The sequence below is a fragment of the Cibotium barometz genome, chromosome 23 (assembly GCF_041138505.1).
Source record: "Cibotium barometz isolate CiBa-2024 chromosome 23, ASM4113850v1, whole genome shotgun sequence".
Classification (NCBI taxonomy): Eukaryota; Viridiplantae; Streptophyta; class Polypodiopsida; order Cyatheales; family Cibotiaceae; genus Cibotium; species Cibotium barometz.
In genome coordinates this window covers 26,295,958-26,316,279 of record NC_141068.1, presented here as the reverse complement: position 1 = coordinate 26,316,279, position 20,322 = coordinate 26,295,958, and the positions used below count along the sequence as shown (strand labels likewise).

General features: G+C 44.7%; 1 protein-coding gene across 1 annotated transcript in view; it reads right to left on the bottom strand.

The window, feature by feature from the left end:
* LOC147625798 (phosphatidylinositol/phosphatidylcholine transfer protein SFH3-like) overlaps positions 1-19,775 on the bottom strand; it is a 258,611-nt gene extending 238,836 nt beyond the window's left edge. The window contains exons 1-2 of the mRNA XM_086817372.1: positions 19,072-19,775; positions 18,442-18,541 (exon numbers count right to left, since the gene is read on the bottom strand). Of these exons, the coding sequence (XP_086673498.1) occupies positions 18,442-18,541; positions 19,072-19,445 (474 nt within the window). The 5' untranslated portion in view covers positions 19,446-19,775. The remainder of the gene's footprint in view (positions 1-18,441; positions 18,542-19,071) is intronic.
* Between the last annotated feature and the right edge of the window lie 547 nt (positions 19,776-20,322).

Below are 20,322 nucleotides of genomic sequence, written 5' to 3'. Positions count from 1 at the left end.
TGATTGGGACATCTTTGTCCATGACCTGAAGACCAGATTTCACCCGCCCCAATACATGACCGGTCTGAAATATGAGTTCTATGGACTCAAACAAAACGGATCCCCAGTGCTTCAGTTTTCCGGTAAGGTTATTACTTTAGCACAGCAATTAGGATTATCTGCGCGAGCTAAGATGGAGCAATTCATTCGAGGATTGGACTCCAATATTTGGTTCATAGTTCATAACTTTAAACCAAGTACATATAACTGGGCTCTGACTCTCGCTCAGAATGAAGAAATGAAGCTAAACGGAGGCAAGCCCAAGCAGTCATCTGAAACCGGCCTTCAGAAATCTGACGCGCGGTGGAACAAACACTCGCACACAAAACACTTCATCACCCATGAGAACCTGGAAAAGTAAAACAAACAGGGGAGCTAGAATGCTCCTGCAAATAATACAAGGACACCGATTGGCCCCAAAACGCAGTGGTGCCCCTTGCGGTATTTCTTTACTTGATCAAATAAGAGTACAAAGTACAACTTGTCGAATCCTTTACCAATAGGATCCCTTTTTGCTTTTCACCCAGGACTTTTCCCAATAAGATCTCTCGCTTAGTACATCAAAGCATTCTATAGAGAAGGCACACCTGTACGACACCTCCCTGCTTGAAAAGGTCTTTCTCCATCTCAACTATGGATCTCACGAACCCTTTCCCAGACAGCAATACGGCTGTACCAAACGATATGTCATTCCTATAGTTACGACTTGCATGTAACCTCGAGAAAAACCAAAACCTGTTCACATGAATCCAGAGACATACTTTCCTCATGAAACCAAAGACCTGTATCTAATAAACCATTAACCTGTATCCCATAAACCATAGGCCTGTTTCCTCGATACCAAAGTCTTGCTTCTTCTCAAAAGACCAATGTCCTATTTCCATGACAAATAAATTCTCAGATCATGATTGCCAAAACCTAGAGAGAGAAAGATAGAAGACGTGTCAAGCAATCCTTGAATACACATAAGTCCAAGACGAAGAGTAACAACACATCTCTTCCAAGAACATCATCCTGTGCATATGTAGCTTGATCCTTTGCATCCTAATCTCGTAAATAAAACCTGCTTGCGAAGAGAGAGAGAGAGACCCCTTGGCTGTTAGCCCCTCGGTGCCTCCTTGAGCTCACCTTCTTCCCAGAGAGAGATTCATAGAGACCCGCGCTGACTGCTTCCACACATGCAGCCACCTGGCGTAGAGTGCCTCCCATCTGACACTCATCTGGCTGCCCAATTGTCTGCAGAGAAACTCCTGCGCGCCTGACGCCTGCCTAGCTGCCCATTGCTGACAGTAGCCCTTAGATATAGTTGCCTAGTCGCTTTACACCAGTAATAACCCATGCTCAACCACCTAATCACCTGCTTTACTGCCCATGCATAATAGCACCTGCCTGGAGCCTAGGTGCAGCAGCGCCCTGCTTGTGGACCATGCACATCAGCACCCTGTCAGCGCCCAACAGCAACAGCAGTCGCTTCCAGCAACAGCACCCGGTGGCAGTAGTTCCCGGCAGTGGTGGCAGCAGTACCCGGTGGTGATAGCAACAGCAACACATGGCGGCAGTCCTCATGCGCAACAGCAGCAACACCTTAGCAGCGGCGGCGGTGGCGGCAGTGGCAGCTCTGCACCCGACGACGGCGGCTGCATCAAACGGCGGCGGCGGCGGTACTCGACAACGGCAGCGGTGGCGGCGGCGGCCGCGGTACCCGACGGTGGCAACGGTGGTGGCATACGTGACTGCGACTACGACTGTACCTGTACCTGTACCCGACGACAGCGACACTACCCGATGGCGGCTCTGAACCCGACGGCGACGACTGTACCCGACAGCGACAGCGGCGCGTAGACCATCGGCCACCCTGAAGATCCATACAGCGATCTCCCACGGCTTCACCACCACCCTGCCCCCTTGAATCTCCACCACCTTCCCTTATATAAAGAAAGGATGCGTTTTTCATAAAAACGCCAAAAAGCAAAGTATTAAAAGCACATGCTTTTCAAATAATAATATTATTTTATTTTTTTGTAATCATCAAAGGTTTTAAAAACCTTTTAACTTTTAAAGTTTCTTTTTGTCCCCTTTCACACTTGGGCTGGCCTCCAACATGGGTTTCCTTTTCACATCTAACTGATGCATGTCCACACTGTGCGTCCTGTGCCCGTGCCCGTGCCCATGCCCACCTGCTCGTTGTCCAAAGGGAAAAACACAGGGTCGTAACATACCCCCCTCTTGAAAAATAGCAAGCGTCCTTGATTGCAGTCGATAACACAGTAAGCATCCAATGAAGAAAGAGTCCCCATATGACCAAAAGCAATGCCCCTCCAGTGCATCTGGGTGATGAAACAATCATCCTGAACAATAAGGCCACACTGTCACATCGAAGTGACAAACAACTCTTGCTTGTTCCTTCAGAACCTGCAGCAAAAGTCTAAAACCAAGTGGAAACACGTAACCTGTGTTAGCCAAAAAACAAAACCATGCATCATTCTACATATGACAAACATATGCATGACACATATATGCATTTGCAAACAATATGCTCCTCTAGATGCTCTACCCACTCCATAATAACAGTCTCAGGGTTGCTCGCAAGTCTTACTTTTTTTTTTTGTATAGCTTCATGTCATTAATTACAGGTGGGAAACCTCAAAACGAGGAAAACCCACCAAAAAGACCATATACAAGGGAGACTACTAGAGTGTTCACTATGTTCAGTGTGAACATAGTTAAACATCTAAAAACAATCTGTAAAAAGAGCGTACAGAGATGAGTCAATCTCATGAAGAGAGAGACAGTCATATAAAGATTGCTGAAGAGAGGAACGGAAGAATGAGTAAGCATCGAAATAAGGCCTAGCAAAAACTATCCTGTTGCGAGACTGCCAAGTAGTCCATAAAGCCCAGTAGCGAACCCAATCAAAGAAGACTTTATAGGATCTAAGGGGTGAAGGGAGAAGACCGAAGATCCAAAAGTATTTCCCAAAGGGTGCCTGTCGGAAGCGGGCTCTCAAACGTGCAGCAATCCGATCCAATAAAGTCCTGGTCAGAGGACAACTCCACAAAAGATGAAAGACTGTCTCTTGAGAAGCACCACAACTATGACAAGTTGAAGGTGCCAAAAGTCGCCTAGCCAAGAAAAGGCCATCTGGCAAGACTCCAATCAAGCATCTCCATAAAAAAAGTCTACTTTTCAAAGGAAGACTGCATTTCCAAAGAGAATGAAGCCGTTGTTTCCACCAACCCTAACTTTTATGAAGATGCCAAATCTGATTCGCATGTTCTTGAACCCAAGGGGCAGGCAACAAGAGATGATATATCGAATGAACCGAAAGTTTAGCCATTGATAAAGGGCCTCGTGCAGGTTGTTCTCTTCTAAGGCTCCAATCAACCAAACGATCAGAACGATCCAAATCTGCAATTGGTTCAAAAGGAGCAAGAAGCTCTCGAATAAGCTGCCAGATTGATCTATAATGCATCCCCAGACCAAATTTTCTAGCGGCAACCACAAAAGAAAGCACATGGCCACCAGCATCCAAAACATCACCAATAAGATAAACTCCTTTCTTTGAAAGGAAATATGCCTTCCTAGGCTCTCGTAGAGCCAAGGGTACATCAAAAGCCTTTGACCAATGAATACTCTCAAGGCGAAGCGAAGAAGATTGCGCATTAAGCCTGGGATTCCAAAAAAGATATTGCGTAACCTGTTTCCAGGCAAAAATTAACTTAGATGAAAGAGGGCAGCCGACAATTTTTCCATCGAAATGGCTGAAAATTGCATCCCAATACGTAACAGTCCACTTTCCAAAAGCAGGTGAAGACATAGACATACACATATGACCCAACATAATAGCCCATGGCTGGCGCTAATGTACAAATTCCAACAGCAAAGTGGATTTACGAGCAAGCACATGAAAATGAATATTCAACATGTTCAAGCCACCATGTATCTTTGGAGAACACATCTTTGGCATTGACAAAAGACGAAGACCCTTTTTACGATGTTGAGTTTTCCACACAATTGCCATTGCCAGAGACATAAATCGATCTATATCAGCTTTCCTCCACATAATCAATGGAAGAAAGAACTGTATGTAAGCCATTACAATAGCCTGCACTATCCTGAGACGTACATGAAGAGGCCAAGTGGAAAGCTGCCAATAATCAATTTTGCGATTCAATTTTAGCATAACCCATTGAATCATTTGTGAAGATGATAGCTGCCAACCCAAAGGGTAACCCAAATGACGAACGATATGTCCACCAGGAGGTCTTCCACCGGGCCACAATACATGACGCAATTGCTGTACGTTAAGTGCAAGCAAGGTAGACTTATGGAAATTCACTTTCAAACCAGCAACCAGACCAAAAAGTTCCAAAGCCTCCATTAATCTCTGAAGATCTTGTTGCGTATTCTTGGGCATAAAAAAAGAATCATCAGCATAAGCCTGAGCCAGGAAAGTATGCCCAGCAGGAAGCTATAAGCCATGCAATTCATCAGTAGCTTGCAAAAAATCCAAGTAGCAAAGAAAAGGATGTGTGGCAATAGCAAACAACAAGGAACTAAGCGGACAACCCTGGCGAACTGAACGTCCCAATTTCCAAGAATCCGATAGAGAAGAGCTCAAAATCAAAGAAGCATCACTGTCATTATAGAGCCAATACACAATATTTTGCCACTTCGCACCGAAACCAAGATAACTCATAGTCATAGCTATATAGTCCCAATGCACAGAATCAAAAGCTTTCTCGATATCAACCTGCAAAATGAGTACATCCTGCTTAGTGTATTTGGCATATTCAATGGCAATATAAGCATTGGCCAAATTATCATTAATTTGCCTCCGAGGCACAAAACCATATTGCGCAGGATGCAAACCATCATGTAAAAATCCTTTAATACGATTTGCCAACATCTTAGTCAGAAGCTTATAGATGGCAGGCATAAGAGTAATGGGCCTCCAATCAGAAAAAGCTTCACAAAGATCCCGTTTAGGGAAAAGCTTAATCAATCCTTCTTTCCAAGAAGATGGTAGTACATCATTTGCCCAAGCTTCATTGATCATATACAGCAATGATTGTTCCAGCTGAGGCCAAAAAGCATGGAAAAATTCCACTGTCAATCCATCCCATCCGGGAGATTTCCATCGACCCATTGAACGTAAAGCATCTTTAAGTTCAATATCAGTGAACGGAGATTCTAATTCCAAAGCATCCTGTGGAGAAATGATGGGCCGAACATGATGCAATAAAGCATAACGAGCATTAAGTATGTCAGATGAAGTAGTTGGCGGTTTAGCAAAAAGAGCTGCAAAATGCTGACTAGCAATATATGAGAGCTCCAACAAAGAATGAGTCCATTGACCATCAGATTTTTTCACCCTTCTGATGCATTCCTTTTGTCTTGAAGCATGTAGATTTTTGAAAAAAATCTTTGGAAGAGCAACCCTTATCTATGATAGCTCGATGTCGCGAACGTGTCAACCATTTTTGCAATTTTCTCTGATCATTTAGCATGAGGAAATGCTTAGCCTGCATTAAAGATTCTTGTTCATTAGTATTTAAAACCCGAAACTGAGCAAGATCAGCCTTAGATTGACATGTTTCTTTAGCCTGCAAGATCCGATCCCGCAAGTCGGCCATGTAATAACGACCATAATCACAGATCACAGCCTACATGCGCTGAACAAATTGAAACCAAGCAATGTCAATATCCTCATGCATTTGCAGGGGCAAAGGCTCAATGGCTTGCAAAACCATTTCCTTGAAATCAGCATGCACAAGATAACTGTTGTTTAAAAGCAACAGCCTATGTTTCTGAAGAATAGAGACATCTTGTGGCATATCAAAATAAAGGCCTAACCATAAAGGAGAATGATCAGAGAGTAACATGGAACGATCAATCCATAGTTTGCAAACAAAATCATCGTATTGGTCAGCATGTAACAAGTACCAGCGATCCAGATGTGTCCAGATATGTGGAAAAGCATTGTGATTAAAAGTAAACCCTTGCAAACGAGGGAATACATGCTGCCATAGGTCCAAAATATTGCAGGAAGAGAGCAAATCATTCCATGTTCTGTGTTCAACTCCAAGCATATGAGTTCTTCCAGTGGAATTAAATTCAGGAGATGGAGCATTATTAAAATCTCCACAAAGGAATGCATTATGGAGCCAGGGATAAGCCAACATTTGTGACCATATATTTGCCCTGTCAGCTGAGCTTTGTGGTGCATAAACTGCTGCAAATTCATAAATTTGTCCATACAATAAACATTGAATGACCATCCATCTGCCAGCAGAATCATTGTAGGCCAACATTGGTTGCAAATCATGCTTAACAAGCATAAAAACTCCGGAGTAATGCTGAGTGCCCGCATAAAATATATCATAACCAGCAAAGTGACCTGATTGATCCACTAAGGTATGCTGATTGTGTTCTTGCACACACACAAGATGAGGTTGCATTTTATGTACATAGTGCCAAAACAACCTAAATTTACTAGGATCACAAAGTCCTCTAATATTGTACGAAAGACATTTTATTGCAGCATCAAACATCAAATCTCTACAAAGGTATATACAGTGAACAGCCAGCAAAATCAATGCTGCATAACAACAACTGAATCAGGGAGAGAGAGAGACTCATGCATATTCGTATCAACACACATATCCAAAGCATTTACATCGACATCCATACTCGAGGAAGCACCTCGAACTACATCCGACCATATTCTAGAAAGCATAGTCGATGAAGTGGAAGACTGTGCAATAGTGGCAGATGCAGTCCAATTACGTGAAGGAACGGGAGCACGACGAACCATAGTAGCTTTTTTCGGAGTTTTCCATTCAACCGTAGATATTTTATCTTTTCCTTTATCCTTAGGTTGATTAGGCACTGCCAAAGAAGAAACAACTTGTGGAATAACTTTATGGGAGGTACAGCAGATAACGGCGGAGGATGCAGCAGAGAAGGACATTCAGAAGCCATATGCCCAAACTTATGACAAGTGAAACAAGCACCTGCAAAGACTCCCCAATTTAATTTGAAGTAACGTGCACCCATGCCACGCACATTTTCTACTTCAACAGCAATTGCAGGTGGTTGCTCATGGTCCGTATCCCACAAGATGCAAAATCTGTTTTTGTTTCCTGTAGGACGAGGTGCACAAACCACTTTGCCCAGAGTGGCTGCTATACCTGGCAAATGTTCCCTCAAATATTCCGGAAAATCCACGACCTCGACCCAAACAGGACAACGATGCCTAATCAAGGACTGATAGTCCTTGGTCGGGGACCAAGGTAACACATGTACCAACTGTAGACCAAACATAAGGGGAGAAGTTTCAAGCATCTGCTGCTTATATTGACCATCAGACAATAATACATCATAAAAACCCCTTGCTGCAAAGTGAACTCCATCTGCAAAGGGTCCACCTAGAATGGACTGAATCCATTGAGCTACTTCTTGCGCAGAAGGCATTTTACCTGGAAAGAAGAGAATAATCCCTTTCTCTGAGTATCTACGCAGAGGAGACACAATCGTCGGCAATTTAATCTTGTAACTGAAAGAAGGCGGCGGGTCCTTCCATTTGACACGACTGTCTACAAAGTCCTCACATAAAGCCTCATATACAAACTGTGCATCCGACGAATCTTGCTTAATCATGGTGACAGATTCAATTGCAGCATGCTGCCTCTTGTTACTGTCTGCAGCATTATCCCGGCGAGCATAGGTCACAATAGTCTCAAGACATAATTGCAAGAGTAAAGTCTGTACAACACTGCTAAAGAACTTTTTTTTTTTGAAAGCTGTATGCTGTATACAGGAGCCTTTAAAATTTCTGCTGATGCGAATCAAAAAGAAAGCTCTGTTTACTGGAATACTGAAACTGGCTTCTGCTGATGTGAATCAAAAAAAAGCTCTATACACTGGAATTGTGAAACTGACTTCGAACTCTAGAAAATCTGCAGATGCGAACTAAACCTGAAAAGGAAGGCGAAACTGCACGGGAAGAGAGGATGGCGTGCGAAGATCTCAGCGACACACACACACACACACACACATACACATACTCACAGAGAGTAGGAGGAGGGAGAGGCGAGATTGCAGGCTCACAGACAGTTGTGTCACAGGCGAGCAGAATCGAAAGGAGACGCAGGCGAGGACAGTCGTCGCAGGAATCGCAGGCGAACAGAGTCGCAGGCTCTTGCTCGCAAGTCTCACACCCATGGGCATCCACGACTGGAGGTACAACATGAGCATATGAAAGCACTCAATGCATCCAAACACTACATCCACTAGGTACTTCCCACATATGTCCCTTTTGATGCTTTACCCACTCTGCACATGGCCATCCTGCAGGAGCCACACTCAGTGATACACCATGAACATGGTAAAGTACCTGATGTATCATACCAACATACATGCATCTCATCCTGACATATCCAGAGTATTACCCAATGTATTCTCAAGGGTACCAGGATCCAATGGCAACAGAATACCATAATACCTCGGAAAGTGTATAAATACATGCACAAATAGAGTTCAATCCATATATGAACCAAACCAACTCTAGGACTGCTCGCAAGACTTATGCCCTTCACTTCATAGAGTCTCGAAGTGTTAGCTCAGGTTGCTGCGGACTTTGAGCTCAACCAAACCATGCCCTTCCAAAGGAGACCAACTCCACAAATAGCATCATCTCAATATCCAATTGACCAATCCTGTGGTCAAGAACAGCCAGAACCAAATGACAAAGATCAACATCCCAATCTTCCGCAGTCATACCTTAGTTCCAAAGGCAAAAACCATCCATAGTTGCAATTATAGTTCAAGGTGCGGCCGATTGTGAACCATACCCAACTTTACCATCTCATGTGACTAGTACACAATATCATAGAAGTCCCATAAGCAGATGTACTGTCAGCCTCACTACCTCAGGTGAATACAAAGATGTCACCAAGCGACTTCTAGATGAAAAACTGAGCCTGTCTGTAACAAGGGAGCGGAGGTGCTACCCCCCTCTTGAGCATCAGGCAATGCTCCAGACCTATGCCCTACTGAACCTGAATGAGCCGTCACAAGAGTCGGCTCCAACTCAAAGGCATCAAGATAAAGCTGCAATACCTGAGGTGAATCTGCGAAGTCACCCTCCTCCATCCACTTCGCACCCATCGGTGAATAGTTCTTTAAACTTCACAAGATAGCGACACGAAACTTTGCCTCATACCTTTCTTTCCTTATGTGCCAGTATCTGCTCTGGAATAAGAACCTCATCAAGTTCCTCTGCTTCCAACTGAGCCTCATCTGATACATCCACAGGCACCCAGAACCTGCTTGTACTCCATCCAAGTGGTAAGCACAAGTTCCAATGAAGCATAGTAGATCACCACTGCTAGACATAGAAAGAAGCTACCTTCCGAACCCCATGCAGCCTCTGTGAAGATACCACCAGTGACAAAGTGTTAAAAGCCATAGGCTTCAACCCAAGTTTTGCACCATAACACTTCAACTACTTCTTGCTCCTGGCTGACTACTTCCTGTCCTTGGTGTCTATCTCCTGAGCTTCATCCTTAGCTTTTGCTCTTCACCTCGTATAGGCAAAGACACACAATCCTGCACTTCCTTTTCACTTTCCACATGTTGAAGCTTTTGATGTGACAACCACGGGCTCGCCTCCTTGAGAAAGTCGACGATATCCCGGTAATGGAACCATGAAACCGTCCTTCAGAAATCTGACGAGCCGTGGAACAAACACTCTTACACAAAACACTTCATCACCCATGAGAACCTGGAAAAGTAAAACAAACAGGGGAGCTAGAATGCTCCTGCACATAATACAAGGACACCGATTGGTCCCAAAACGCAGCGACGCCCCTTGCGGTATTTCTTTACTTGATCAAATAAGAGTACAAAGTACAACTTGTCGAATCCTTTACCAATAGGATCCCTTTTTGCTTTTCACCCAGGACTTTTCCCAATAAGATCTCTCGCTTAGTACATCAAAGCATTCTATAGAGAAGGCACACCTGTACGACACCTCCCTGCTTGAAAAGGTCTTTCTCCATCTCAACTATGGATCTCGCGAACCCTTTCCCAGACAGCAGTACGGCTGTACCAAACCATATGTCCTTCCTATATAGTTAGATGAGTGATGGACTGGCATAGCTATCGTTGTTGCTTCAGCATGTAACCTCGAGAAAAACGAAAACCTATTCACATGAATCCAGAGACATACTTTCCTCATGAAACCAAAGACCTATATCTGATAAACCATAAGACCTGTATCCCATAAACCATAGGCCTGTTTCCTCGATACCAAAGTCTTGCTTCTTCTCGAAAGACCAATGTCCTGTTTCCATGACAGATAAATCCTCAGATCATGGTTGCCATCATCCTGTGCATATGTAGCTTGATCCTCTGCATCCTAATCTCGTAAATAAAACCTGCTTGCGAAGAGAGAGAGAGAGAGAGAGAGAGAGAGAGAGAGAGAGAGACCCCTTGGCTGTTAGCCCCTCGGTACCTCCTTCTTCCAAGAGAGATTCATAGAGACCAACGCTGACTGCTTCCAAACATGCAGCCACCTGGCGTAGAGTGCCTCCCATCTGACACTCGTCTGGCTGCCCAATTGTCTGCAGAGAAACTCCTGCCTAACGCCTGCCTAGCTGCCCATTGCTAACAGTAGCCCTTCGATATAGTTGCCTGGTCGCTTTACACCGGTAATAACCCATGCTCAACCACCTGATCACCTGCTTTACTGCCCATGCATAACAGCACCTGCCTGGAGCCTAGGTGCAGTAGCGCCCTGCTTGTGGACCATGCACATCAGCCCCTGTCAACGCCCAACAGCAGCAACAGTCGCTTCCAGCAAAAGCACCCAGCGGTGGTGGCAGCAGTTCCCGACGGTGGTGGCAGCAGTACCCGGTGGTGATAGCAGCAGCAACAGATGGTGGCAACCCTCATGCGCAGCAACAGCAGCACCTTAGCAGCGGCAGTGGTACTCAGGAGAATTGGCAGCTCTGCACCCGACGACGGCGGTGGTACCTGGCGGCGGTACCCGACGGCAGCGGCAGGGCGGTGGCACTCGACTGCGGCGGCAGTACATGGTGGCAGCAGCGGTGGCGGTAGTACCTGGCGACGGCGGTGGCATACCCGACGGCGGCTATACCTGTACCCGGCGGCAGCAGTAGTACCCAATGGCGGCTCTGAACCCGACGGCGGCGGCTGTACCCGAGAGTGACAGCGGCGCATAGACCATCGGCCACCCTGAAGATCCATACGGCGATCTCCCACGGCTTCACCACCACCCTGCCCCCTCGAATCTCCGCCACCTTCCCTTATATAAAGAAAGGATGCGTTTTTCATAAAAACGCCAAAAAGCAAAGTATTAAAAACACATGCTTTTCAAATAATAATATTTTTTTTAAATCATCTAAGGTTTTAAAAACCTTATAACTTTTAAAGTTCCTTTTTGTCCCCTTTCACACTTGGGCGGGCCTCCAACATGGGTTTCTTCTCACATCTAACTGATGCATGTCCACACTGTACGTCTTGTGCATGTGCCCGTGCCCGTGCCCGTGCCCACCTGCTCATTGTCCAGAGGGAAAAACACAGGGTCGTAACATCATCTCAGTCCAGTACCAAACCCCAGCAGCAACAATCAGCTGCTCAGACAGAAAAACTTAAAAGGTAATGCTTCTTCTAAAGATGCTAAGAAGGACGGCAATAATAGCTCGAGTTCAGGGGGTAAGAAAGATAAAGAATCTAAACCTAAGAAAACCCGTAATGAAAAGGCTAAAGTGGGCATTACTAGAGGTTATCTTCCTCCAGAGGAGCAAAGGAAGTACCAATCAGAAAATAGATGTTTTTTTTGTCATATTATAGGGCATGGTAAGAAGGATTGCCACAAATGGCAAGCGGCACAAGCCACCAAAGCTCCTTCTACCACAGTTGCCACAGCCTCCCCAGCTCCTCCAGCCCCGCCTACTACCTCAAATGCAGTTCAACTTTTACGTTCTATGCATCCTATGCCATCCGTGGTATTTGATGCTAAGCATGAGGGTGAGAGCGATGCTACTCAGAAGAGCCTCATCCAAGCTTATGGCTCTACCCAGGGCCAACAGTTTGTAGTCCTTTTCGATATGGGTGGTTCTGAAGACGCCATCTCTCCCCAGTTGGCTAATAAATTGAAATGCACATTATTCTGGATGTGGATGGATTTACACCTGATCTTCGCACCCACATTTCCCAGGAGGCACAGCAATTTGCCTTTGAAGTTCACAAGGCCTCATTTCAACGAGATTTCATCGTCTCACCTCTGTTGGGGTGTGACATGATTTTAGGAATTCAGTGGTTCCCTCAGTATGAGCCTATTCCCGTTTGGAGGCGGGACACTTTTACTATTTGTAAAGGTTTTCCTGAGCCTGTCATGATTCGTGGGGATAGAAGCATTCTTGGCATCCCATTGATTTCGCATCTCCAGGCCAGACGAGCTATCCGCAAGGGAGCAGAAGAAGCACTCCTTTATGTTCGTGCTCAAACAGCATCCGTTACATCTTCAGTCCCTCAGTTAGCATACCTCCTATCCAGACATCAGGACATTATGCTTAGAGACAATCTCCCGCCCAGTCTCCCACCCTCTCCCCCTGAGGACCATCACATTGATTTGGTCCCTGGATCAGATCCTCCTAGCAGGTTTCCCGATCGTCTTTCCAAGACTTTAGAGAGCGAGTTAGAAAAGCAGTTATCTGAGCTTCTCCAAGCCGAATTCATTCGGCCTTCTTCCTCCCCATTTGCTGCACCTATCCTATTTGTCCAAAAGAAGGACAAGTCTACACGCCTTTGTGTAGACTACAAGGCATTAAACAAACTCACTATCAAGAATAAGTTTCCTATGCCAAGGATAGAATACATTTTGGAGCGCTTAGACGGTGCTAAGTTTTTCACTAAGATCGACCACAAGAGTGGTTGGTCCGCATTTTTGAAGCTGACATTCCCAAAAAAGCTTTTCGGACAGAGCGTAGTCATGCCTTTTGGGCTTACAAATGCACCCGCAACCTTCAATAAGATGATGTCTAGGATTTTCGCAGTCCATATCGAAAAGTGTGTTTTCATATTCCTTGATGACATACTAGTCTTCTCAGCCACTGTAAAGCAGCATGAGAAAGATGTGGAGAAAGTCTTGCAACTTTTGCGAGATAGTCAGCTCTACATAAACGCCAAAAAGTCTGTCTTTGGTGTTAAGGAAGTTCAGTGTTTGGGCTACATCATCGGTTCCGATGGGATTAGACTGGATCCATCAAAGGTTCAGGAGATCTTAGATTGGGATATTCCTAAGACCGCCCAAGAAATCCGCTCATTCGTAGGTCTTTGTCAGGCCTATAGTACCCATGTCCATCAGTTTTCCAACCTTGCAGCACCTCTTACCAACTTGCTCAAGGGGGTGAAGACTCGCAAGCAGAAAGTCTCAGTTACAAGCAAGGCGCTTGATGCATTCCGTGCACTCCAGAAAGCTGCCTTAGAAGCACCTGTATTAAAGTTAGCATCATGGGACGAACCTTTCGAGGTCATCACCGATGCCAACAATGTAGCCATAGGTGCAGTCCTCCAGCAAGACAATACACCCGTGGCATATTACGGTAGAAAGTTGGATGTCACCGAAAAGAATTATTTAGTATATGACAAAGAGCTTTTGGGTGTGATCACAGCGCTCAAGCATTGGAAGCCTTTTCTTTATGGACAGGCTTTCACAGTGAAAACAAACCACCAAGCACTTAAGTGGCTTTAGACTATGCCAAGTGCCCAATGGAGTGATCGACAAGCTAGGTGGAGTCAAATCTTCCAACAGTTTGGAGGTATGATTGAATACATCCCTAGTAAGCATAACCCAGTAGCAGATGCTCTTAGTCGAAAGTCCAGCATCCAGGCAGTCCAAGAATCTACCATTCTCGAAATCACGGGGAAGGACTTAGATAGTATGAAAGACCAATATATCGACTCCCCTGAGTTTGGTACTCAATACAGTTTGGCCCTCAATTCTGAGCCTGGCCACTATTCAGTACAGAACGGTTGGTTGTTCTACAAGAGCCGTCTCTATGTTACTCGAGAAAAGTGTTCCGCTCTTCTCCACGATAACCATGACTCCTTAGTTGGAGAACATAAGGGTATCAACAGTACCCTCGAGAAATTAGAACGGTCCTTTTATTGGCCAAAGATGAGGCGTGATGTCTATGCACATATACAAGCCTGTAAGATTTGTCAAAAAGTCAAGGTTTCCCATACAAAGAAGGCAGGTTTACTTCAACCTTTGCCTATCCCCGACGGACCTTTCATCAACATATCTATGGACTTTGTAGGGCCTCTACCAGCATCCACCGCATCCCGGAACACTCAGTGTTTTACCATTGTGGATCGCTTTAGTAAATTTTGCATGCTCATCCCATGCAAGCATACGGCCACAGCCGAGGATGTAGCCCGTCTGTTTCTCAAGCATTGGTATCCAGTTTGTGGTTTGCCTAGCACCATAACATCAGATAGAGATTCCAAGTTTGCCTCGCATTTTTGGAGAGCATTATTTGAAAACTTCGGAACTAAGTTGCAATTGTCTAGTGCATTCCATCCGCAGACAGATGGCCAAACAAAAATTTATAACCAGTTGGCCTTTGATGTTCTTAAGTCACACTGTCATGACCAGCAGTCCAAATGGGAACATTATCTTCCATTGGTCCAAGCTATCTTAAATGACACTCATTCATCCAATGTCGAACGGACTCCATATGAAGAATCCTTTGGTCGCCGTTTTTCTTCTCTTTTGACAAGAATGGTGTCTTCATCTTTAGAGGCTAATAAAACCACGGAAGCATTTTCCGAGATCATTGAGTCAGTCAAAGGACTGCTTGACCAAAGCTCAGGAAGCATATGGCAAACAGGCAAATAAGTCTAGACGAGATATCCACTTCAAGAAAGGGGATTGGGTTTATTTGTGTATCATGAGACAGAGATTGAAACAAGTGGGCAACCATTGTCCCCAGCTTTCATTCCGTAGTTTTGGGCCTTTTCCAATAGTTAAGAAGTTAAGTGATGTCTCCATGAAATTAAAGTTGCCTACCAGTTGGACAATGCATGATGTTTTCCATGTTTCTTGGCTAAAACCATATGTTGGTCTAGAAGTGTTTGATGTTTCAGATGAACAGCAGCCAGATGTGGTAGATGAAACAGAAGTTATTGAGCCCGAGCAAATCCTTCTTCATCGATGGAAGCATGGTTCCGATCGACGAATACGTCAGCTCTATACGAAAATCCAAGATCGAGGTACCCACGAAGCCGTATGGCTAGACGAGGAGTTCTTCCAGGAGTACCCCCAGTTGTTGGCGGACTACTTGGAAGCCATGAACTTGCCGCCAAGCTAACAGGAGGGAATGTCACATGCACTCTGCACTCAATGCATAGTGACAAACTAGCTCATCATCAACAGTGCAACATTTGTACATTATTAGAACCTAGTAGGATGATATTTATCGTATGCCGTGACCCCATTGTACATCCTCAATCCAGGATAAGTCAAGCACGAGCTACATAGGTCATTCCTCAGCCTTAGCGGGTCAGTCAATCAGTGAAGTCCCTTAACCCACTTGGAGAGAATCATTCATGCACGTAGAGTCAGTAGAAGCCTTAGGGTTTGCATCAGAAAGCACTCTGCATTTTGCATAATATGCATTCATATGCCTGTGCATCATTTAGAACATCCCACAAGCCTTAGGGAATTTACTAGGATTTATATGGTATTTTTTTCATATTTTATGGTATATATTTAGCATTTAATGTCATTTATAAACATAAAGTTTACTAAATTATGACCAGCCAACCTGACCAAACCCTATCTAGTATAAATAGGCTTGCATAGGGCTTAGTTCTTCATTCAGTCTTCAGTGTGCTAAGAGCTTTCTTCCTCAGCCCTAGGAGTACCCTTGCCTTCAGCCTAGATTGAACTCCTGTTCCTTGGTAGTTGGTGTCTTCTTGCAGCCCTTCTTGAAGCCCATCTAGTAGCCCTAGGCGCAGCCATCAGACCCCTTCAACCAGCAGCCAACAGTCCTTTTAACGCAGCAGTTCAGCTCTTGTGAGGGCAAAAGAGACCAAAGGACCAAATATATGAAAGATCAGAGTAAAACACACAGTATGCAATGGTGATGTGAATATAAAAGATGAAGTCCAGTACAGGAGCTCTATGTGAGACTCCGGATAGGCAGAAAGAACTGTTGTCCCATAAACCGCGATTAACAAAGCTGGAGTGACCTTGATGAAAGCGCCGATATGAGTGCTGAAGCAAACGCCGAAGACCACTTGATGTATACGATGAAGTGAGTCTGATGTAGGGGATGTAGTCCAGCAGCAGTAGATGATGTTAACGCTACAGTTGCCCTGATGAAGGTGACGAAGTCAGCCTGATGATGCAGGAGAACCTGATGTAAGCGGCAAAGGTGTTGCGAAGAGGCTGATGTAGGCACCCAGACCAACAACACTTAACGCTGCTCATAAACTGGCTGCAGGCGATGCAGCGTGCGAATTGGCTATAGGCGATGCAGCGTATGGGATGGCTGCAGGCGATGCAGCGAACGAGATGGCTGTAGGTGATGTGGCGTATGGGCTGGCTGTAGGTGATGCAGCGAATGGGCTGGCTGTAGGCAATGCAACAAACGAACCGGCTGTAGGCGACCTGTGTATCAACTGCAAGAGATAGCGATGTAGTTGTGAGGCGACCCAGGCACAAACGTTGAAGCGCTGATGTGAGGCAAAACACAGATGCGCCTCGTTTACATGGGTTAGTCCTTCGAGAACAAGCGAATGGTCTCATATTTATTTATATGAGAATTGAAGTGGCCAGCATAGAAGTCGGCCCTTTTTGGGCTGCATGTTTCAGGTATATTTTCACACATTCAATCCCCTGCAGACCTAGGCAGGGCATACAGTCCATACGCGCCTGCAGTCAGCACTCTTGCAGGCCTCATATCAGCATCAACCTCTGCGTTTGTGCGTACAACATAACCAACAGGTACACAGACCAGTACAGCCCTACGTTTGCAGATATCCAGCCTTGTAAACTTGCGTTTCAGTCATACAACAGGTGTAGATCTGCGTTACAACCCTACAGACCTGCGTTTGCAGATTCCCAACAGTTTCAGCCTTGATTCATCAGCCTACAACAATATTCTGCCTTCTGTGCATCATCCATACATGCTACAGTCATCTGGTGAAGGTAACATATCATTCATAAGCATTTTCAGCATAGTTACATAGCTTAGAACAGTCCACCGCAGTCCTTTTCAGCATAGTTACATAGCTTAGAACAGTCCACCGCAGTCCTTTCTCAGCCTTAGGTGTGCAGCCCTTCCTCATGCCCTTGGGAAGAGTGCATAGGCTCGAGATCAATTCATTGAGGTGTTTCTACAGCCGTGTACATTTCAGCCAAGCTCCCAATCCTCCGAGATCTTGCGTTTGGCTTATCTATAGTCCACAGTCATTCTCTCTAAAGTAATAAAGCAAATACTATCTCGTTATCGGGATAGGGGGCCCGTCCAGTGGGTAATTCGAGACCCAATCTGGTGTGCAATTCTCATATCTCTCTCTCTCATCTCTTTAAAGTTTGAAGTATTAAACTGGATTGCTAAACTCACGAAACTCGCGATATAGAAGACGGTGTGAGCATTTGTGTGATAGGATCCTTCCAATACAAAGACTTCCGCTGCATATCACAGCAAGCTAGACACCCGAGACCTACTTGTCCGAGGAGATGCTCCACCCAATAGCTTCAAATTCAAGAGATCCTCCATAGATAAAGGAATACCCCTTGGCACGTAATGGATGTGGAAAGCCTCTGCACAATCATAGATGTCAAGGACCCACTTTAATCCCCTCACACCGTATCAACATAGCATTGTCCCATTGACACTTACAAGGATGTTGTTTTCTCTCAGCTCTACTTGGGTCTATATCATGTTTTCTCCATGATTCTGTCACTTCATGGCCACATTGTTACACTCATGATTTTATGGACCCTTCAGGCTTTTGTAGACGTTCATATTTTTTCCTTTCTTTGTGTGTGCATGTGTGCTGTGTGCATGCGTGTGTGTGTGTGTGTGTGTGTGTGTGTGAGAGAAAGAAAGAAAGAAAGAAAGATTTTATTAACGTCTTCCAAAAGACCGAACTCGGCCTATGAGACAAATCGGAGTACCTGTATGAACACGAGAGAGAGAGAGAGAGAGAGAGAGAGAGAGAGAGAGAGAGAGAGACACATAGAAAGATAATAGGCATACAGGAACACATAATTGATAATATGATATATATAATAATCATTTAGTTGAAAGCATTATAATAATATCCACAGAAAGGTGTCGAGAAATGCAAACTCACTTCCTCAAGTGTGTCCGCACCAAACTCCTTTCGCCACCGCAACATGTCCCTCCACATGATTTTAGTTTTCTCTAAGTCAAATTTCCGGGCTTTGAGGAACCTACATCATAAGCACGTGGCCTTATTATAGATGATGAGTTCCAATTTGCATGAGAGCCATACGATAAATGTGAAACTTCAATCCCCACTCCTAGGTTAATAGACATGAATGACCTGATAGTAACACACAGATACACATGCACAAAGGCATTCATGCATGTGCACGCGCACACACACATGAGTTGAGAACTTATGGGGGAAAAATCACAATCATCAAGCCCGATTGCCAAGCCCACACAGTAATGCCTATTCAAATAAAATGTTTGCAATTAGCAACAATCATAGTTTACATGACCGTTGTAATACTACAGTCTGCATGGTACTTGTGTGAAGTCCACAATGACCAAGATCATGAACCTCATCAGTATGATGGAGTGGAATTAACGATTGGTGCAGCTATATCAGAAGGATAGAATTGAGAACATAACTAATGCATCTCATCAACATGATAGGGTCATCTAGATTGACAATTAACAGTAAATGAGCCATAATTTTGACAAGGGATTATGTAGCGCGAACCCCGATTCAAACCTTAAGAGAGTGTGGTAATCATCATGCTTAGCAGGAAGCAAATCTTCAGCCAGCAACTGTTTCCGAAATTCATCTACAGCCTGCTGCTCTTTCAGATCCCGGACATCCTTGATTGTAATGGAGCCACCTCTGCGGGCCCTTCTCCTGGAGAAAGACAACTTGAACTTGGTGATGAGGGCAAGGGCACCCATTTTACTGTTCCTTTTCCTCCTGACATTCTGAGTCTCTGTCCCTGCTCCCCCTCCTTCTCCGACTTCCTGTGACTCTTCTGCAACCACCACTTCATTCTCTATGTCAACCTTTGTCATCAAAAGGGGGGTGGAGATAACATTGTTGGGGGAGCCCTCGTCGTGTGTTTTCTGCTGTGTATCCATTCAGATCCAGCATGAAGGGAATAACATAATACGATTGAAATCTAGGCGAACTGTGTGGTAAAGAGATAAGGGTTGGGGTTTACCCCGGGCGGGGGGGGGGGGGGGCAATTAGGGTTTGCGAAGAGGGTTTGTGATGATAATGAGGATGATGGCATGTGATCCCCTACGGAGAGAGACACGCGCTCTGATCCGATACTCGCTCTGCATTCTAGTCCGATGGGACAGAGCTGCTTGGCAGTGCAGTTTCGAACCTACACGTGCTGACGTGCAGACATACTTTTGCGGGGTGGGTGTTTTGTTTTGACCACCATTAAATAATTTTCGTCGAACAAACAAAGGTACCTACCTTAGGGTATTTTAAAACCTTCCCTCTAATAATCTATTTCTTTTTTTGGAAAATATATATATATATATATTAGTCAACCACATGTACAACATTCATCCTTTTACACAAGAGCTCTTCCAATGATCTATTTCTCTTCTAATAATCTATTTCTATCCTATCTAAATCTAAATAGAAATAATGGATGCTATCGAGACGTGTCTCTCTCTCTCTCTCTCGTTGGATCAGGTTTTCTATTAGTGTAAATCTCTTCCCCTCCCCTCCAGTTCTTTTTGGTTGAGTACTTATAGACCCATGGGATGTTTAATATAACTCTCTCTCTCTCTCTCTGATATTCTAAAACTTACTAATTATGCTGAGGAGGGCAGTGTTGATAGGTGATCATGGCTACTTTCTCCCATCCAAGGTCACATGGTAATATCATATGTCTATACACTAGTGATAGCCATTTTTCCTTTATATCAATGGTATCATTATATCATTCATGGTCTCATAAACACTTGGGGTCTTTTGTAGGCTAACATCTCTCTCTCT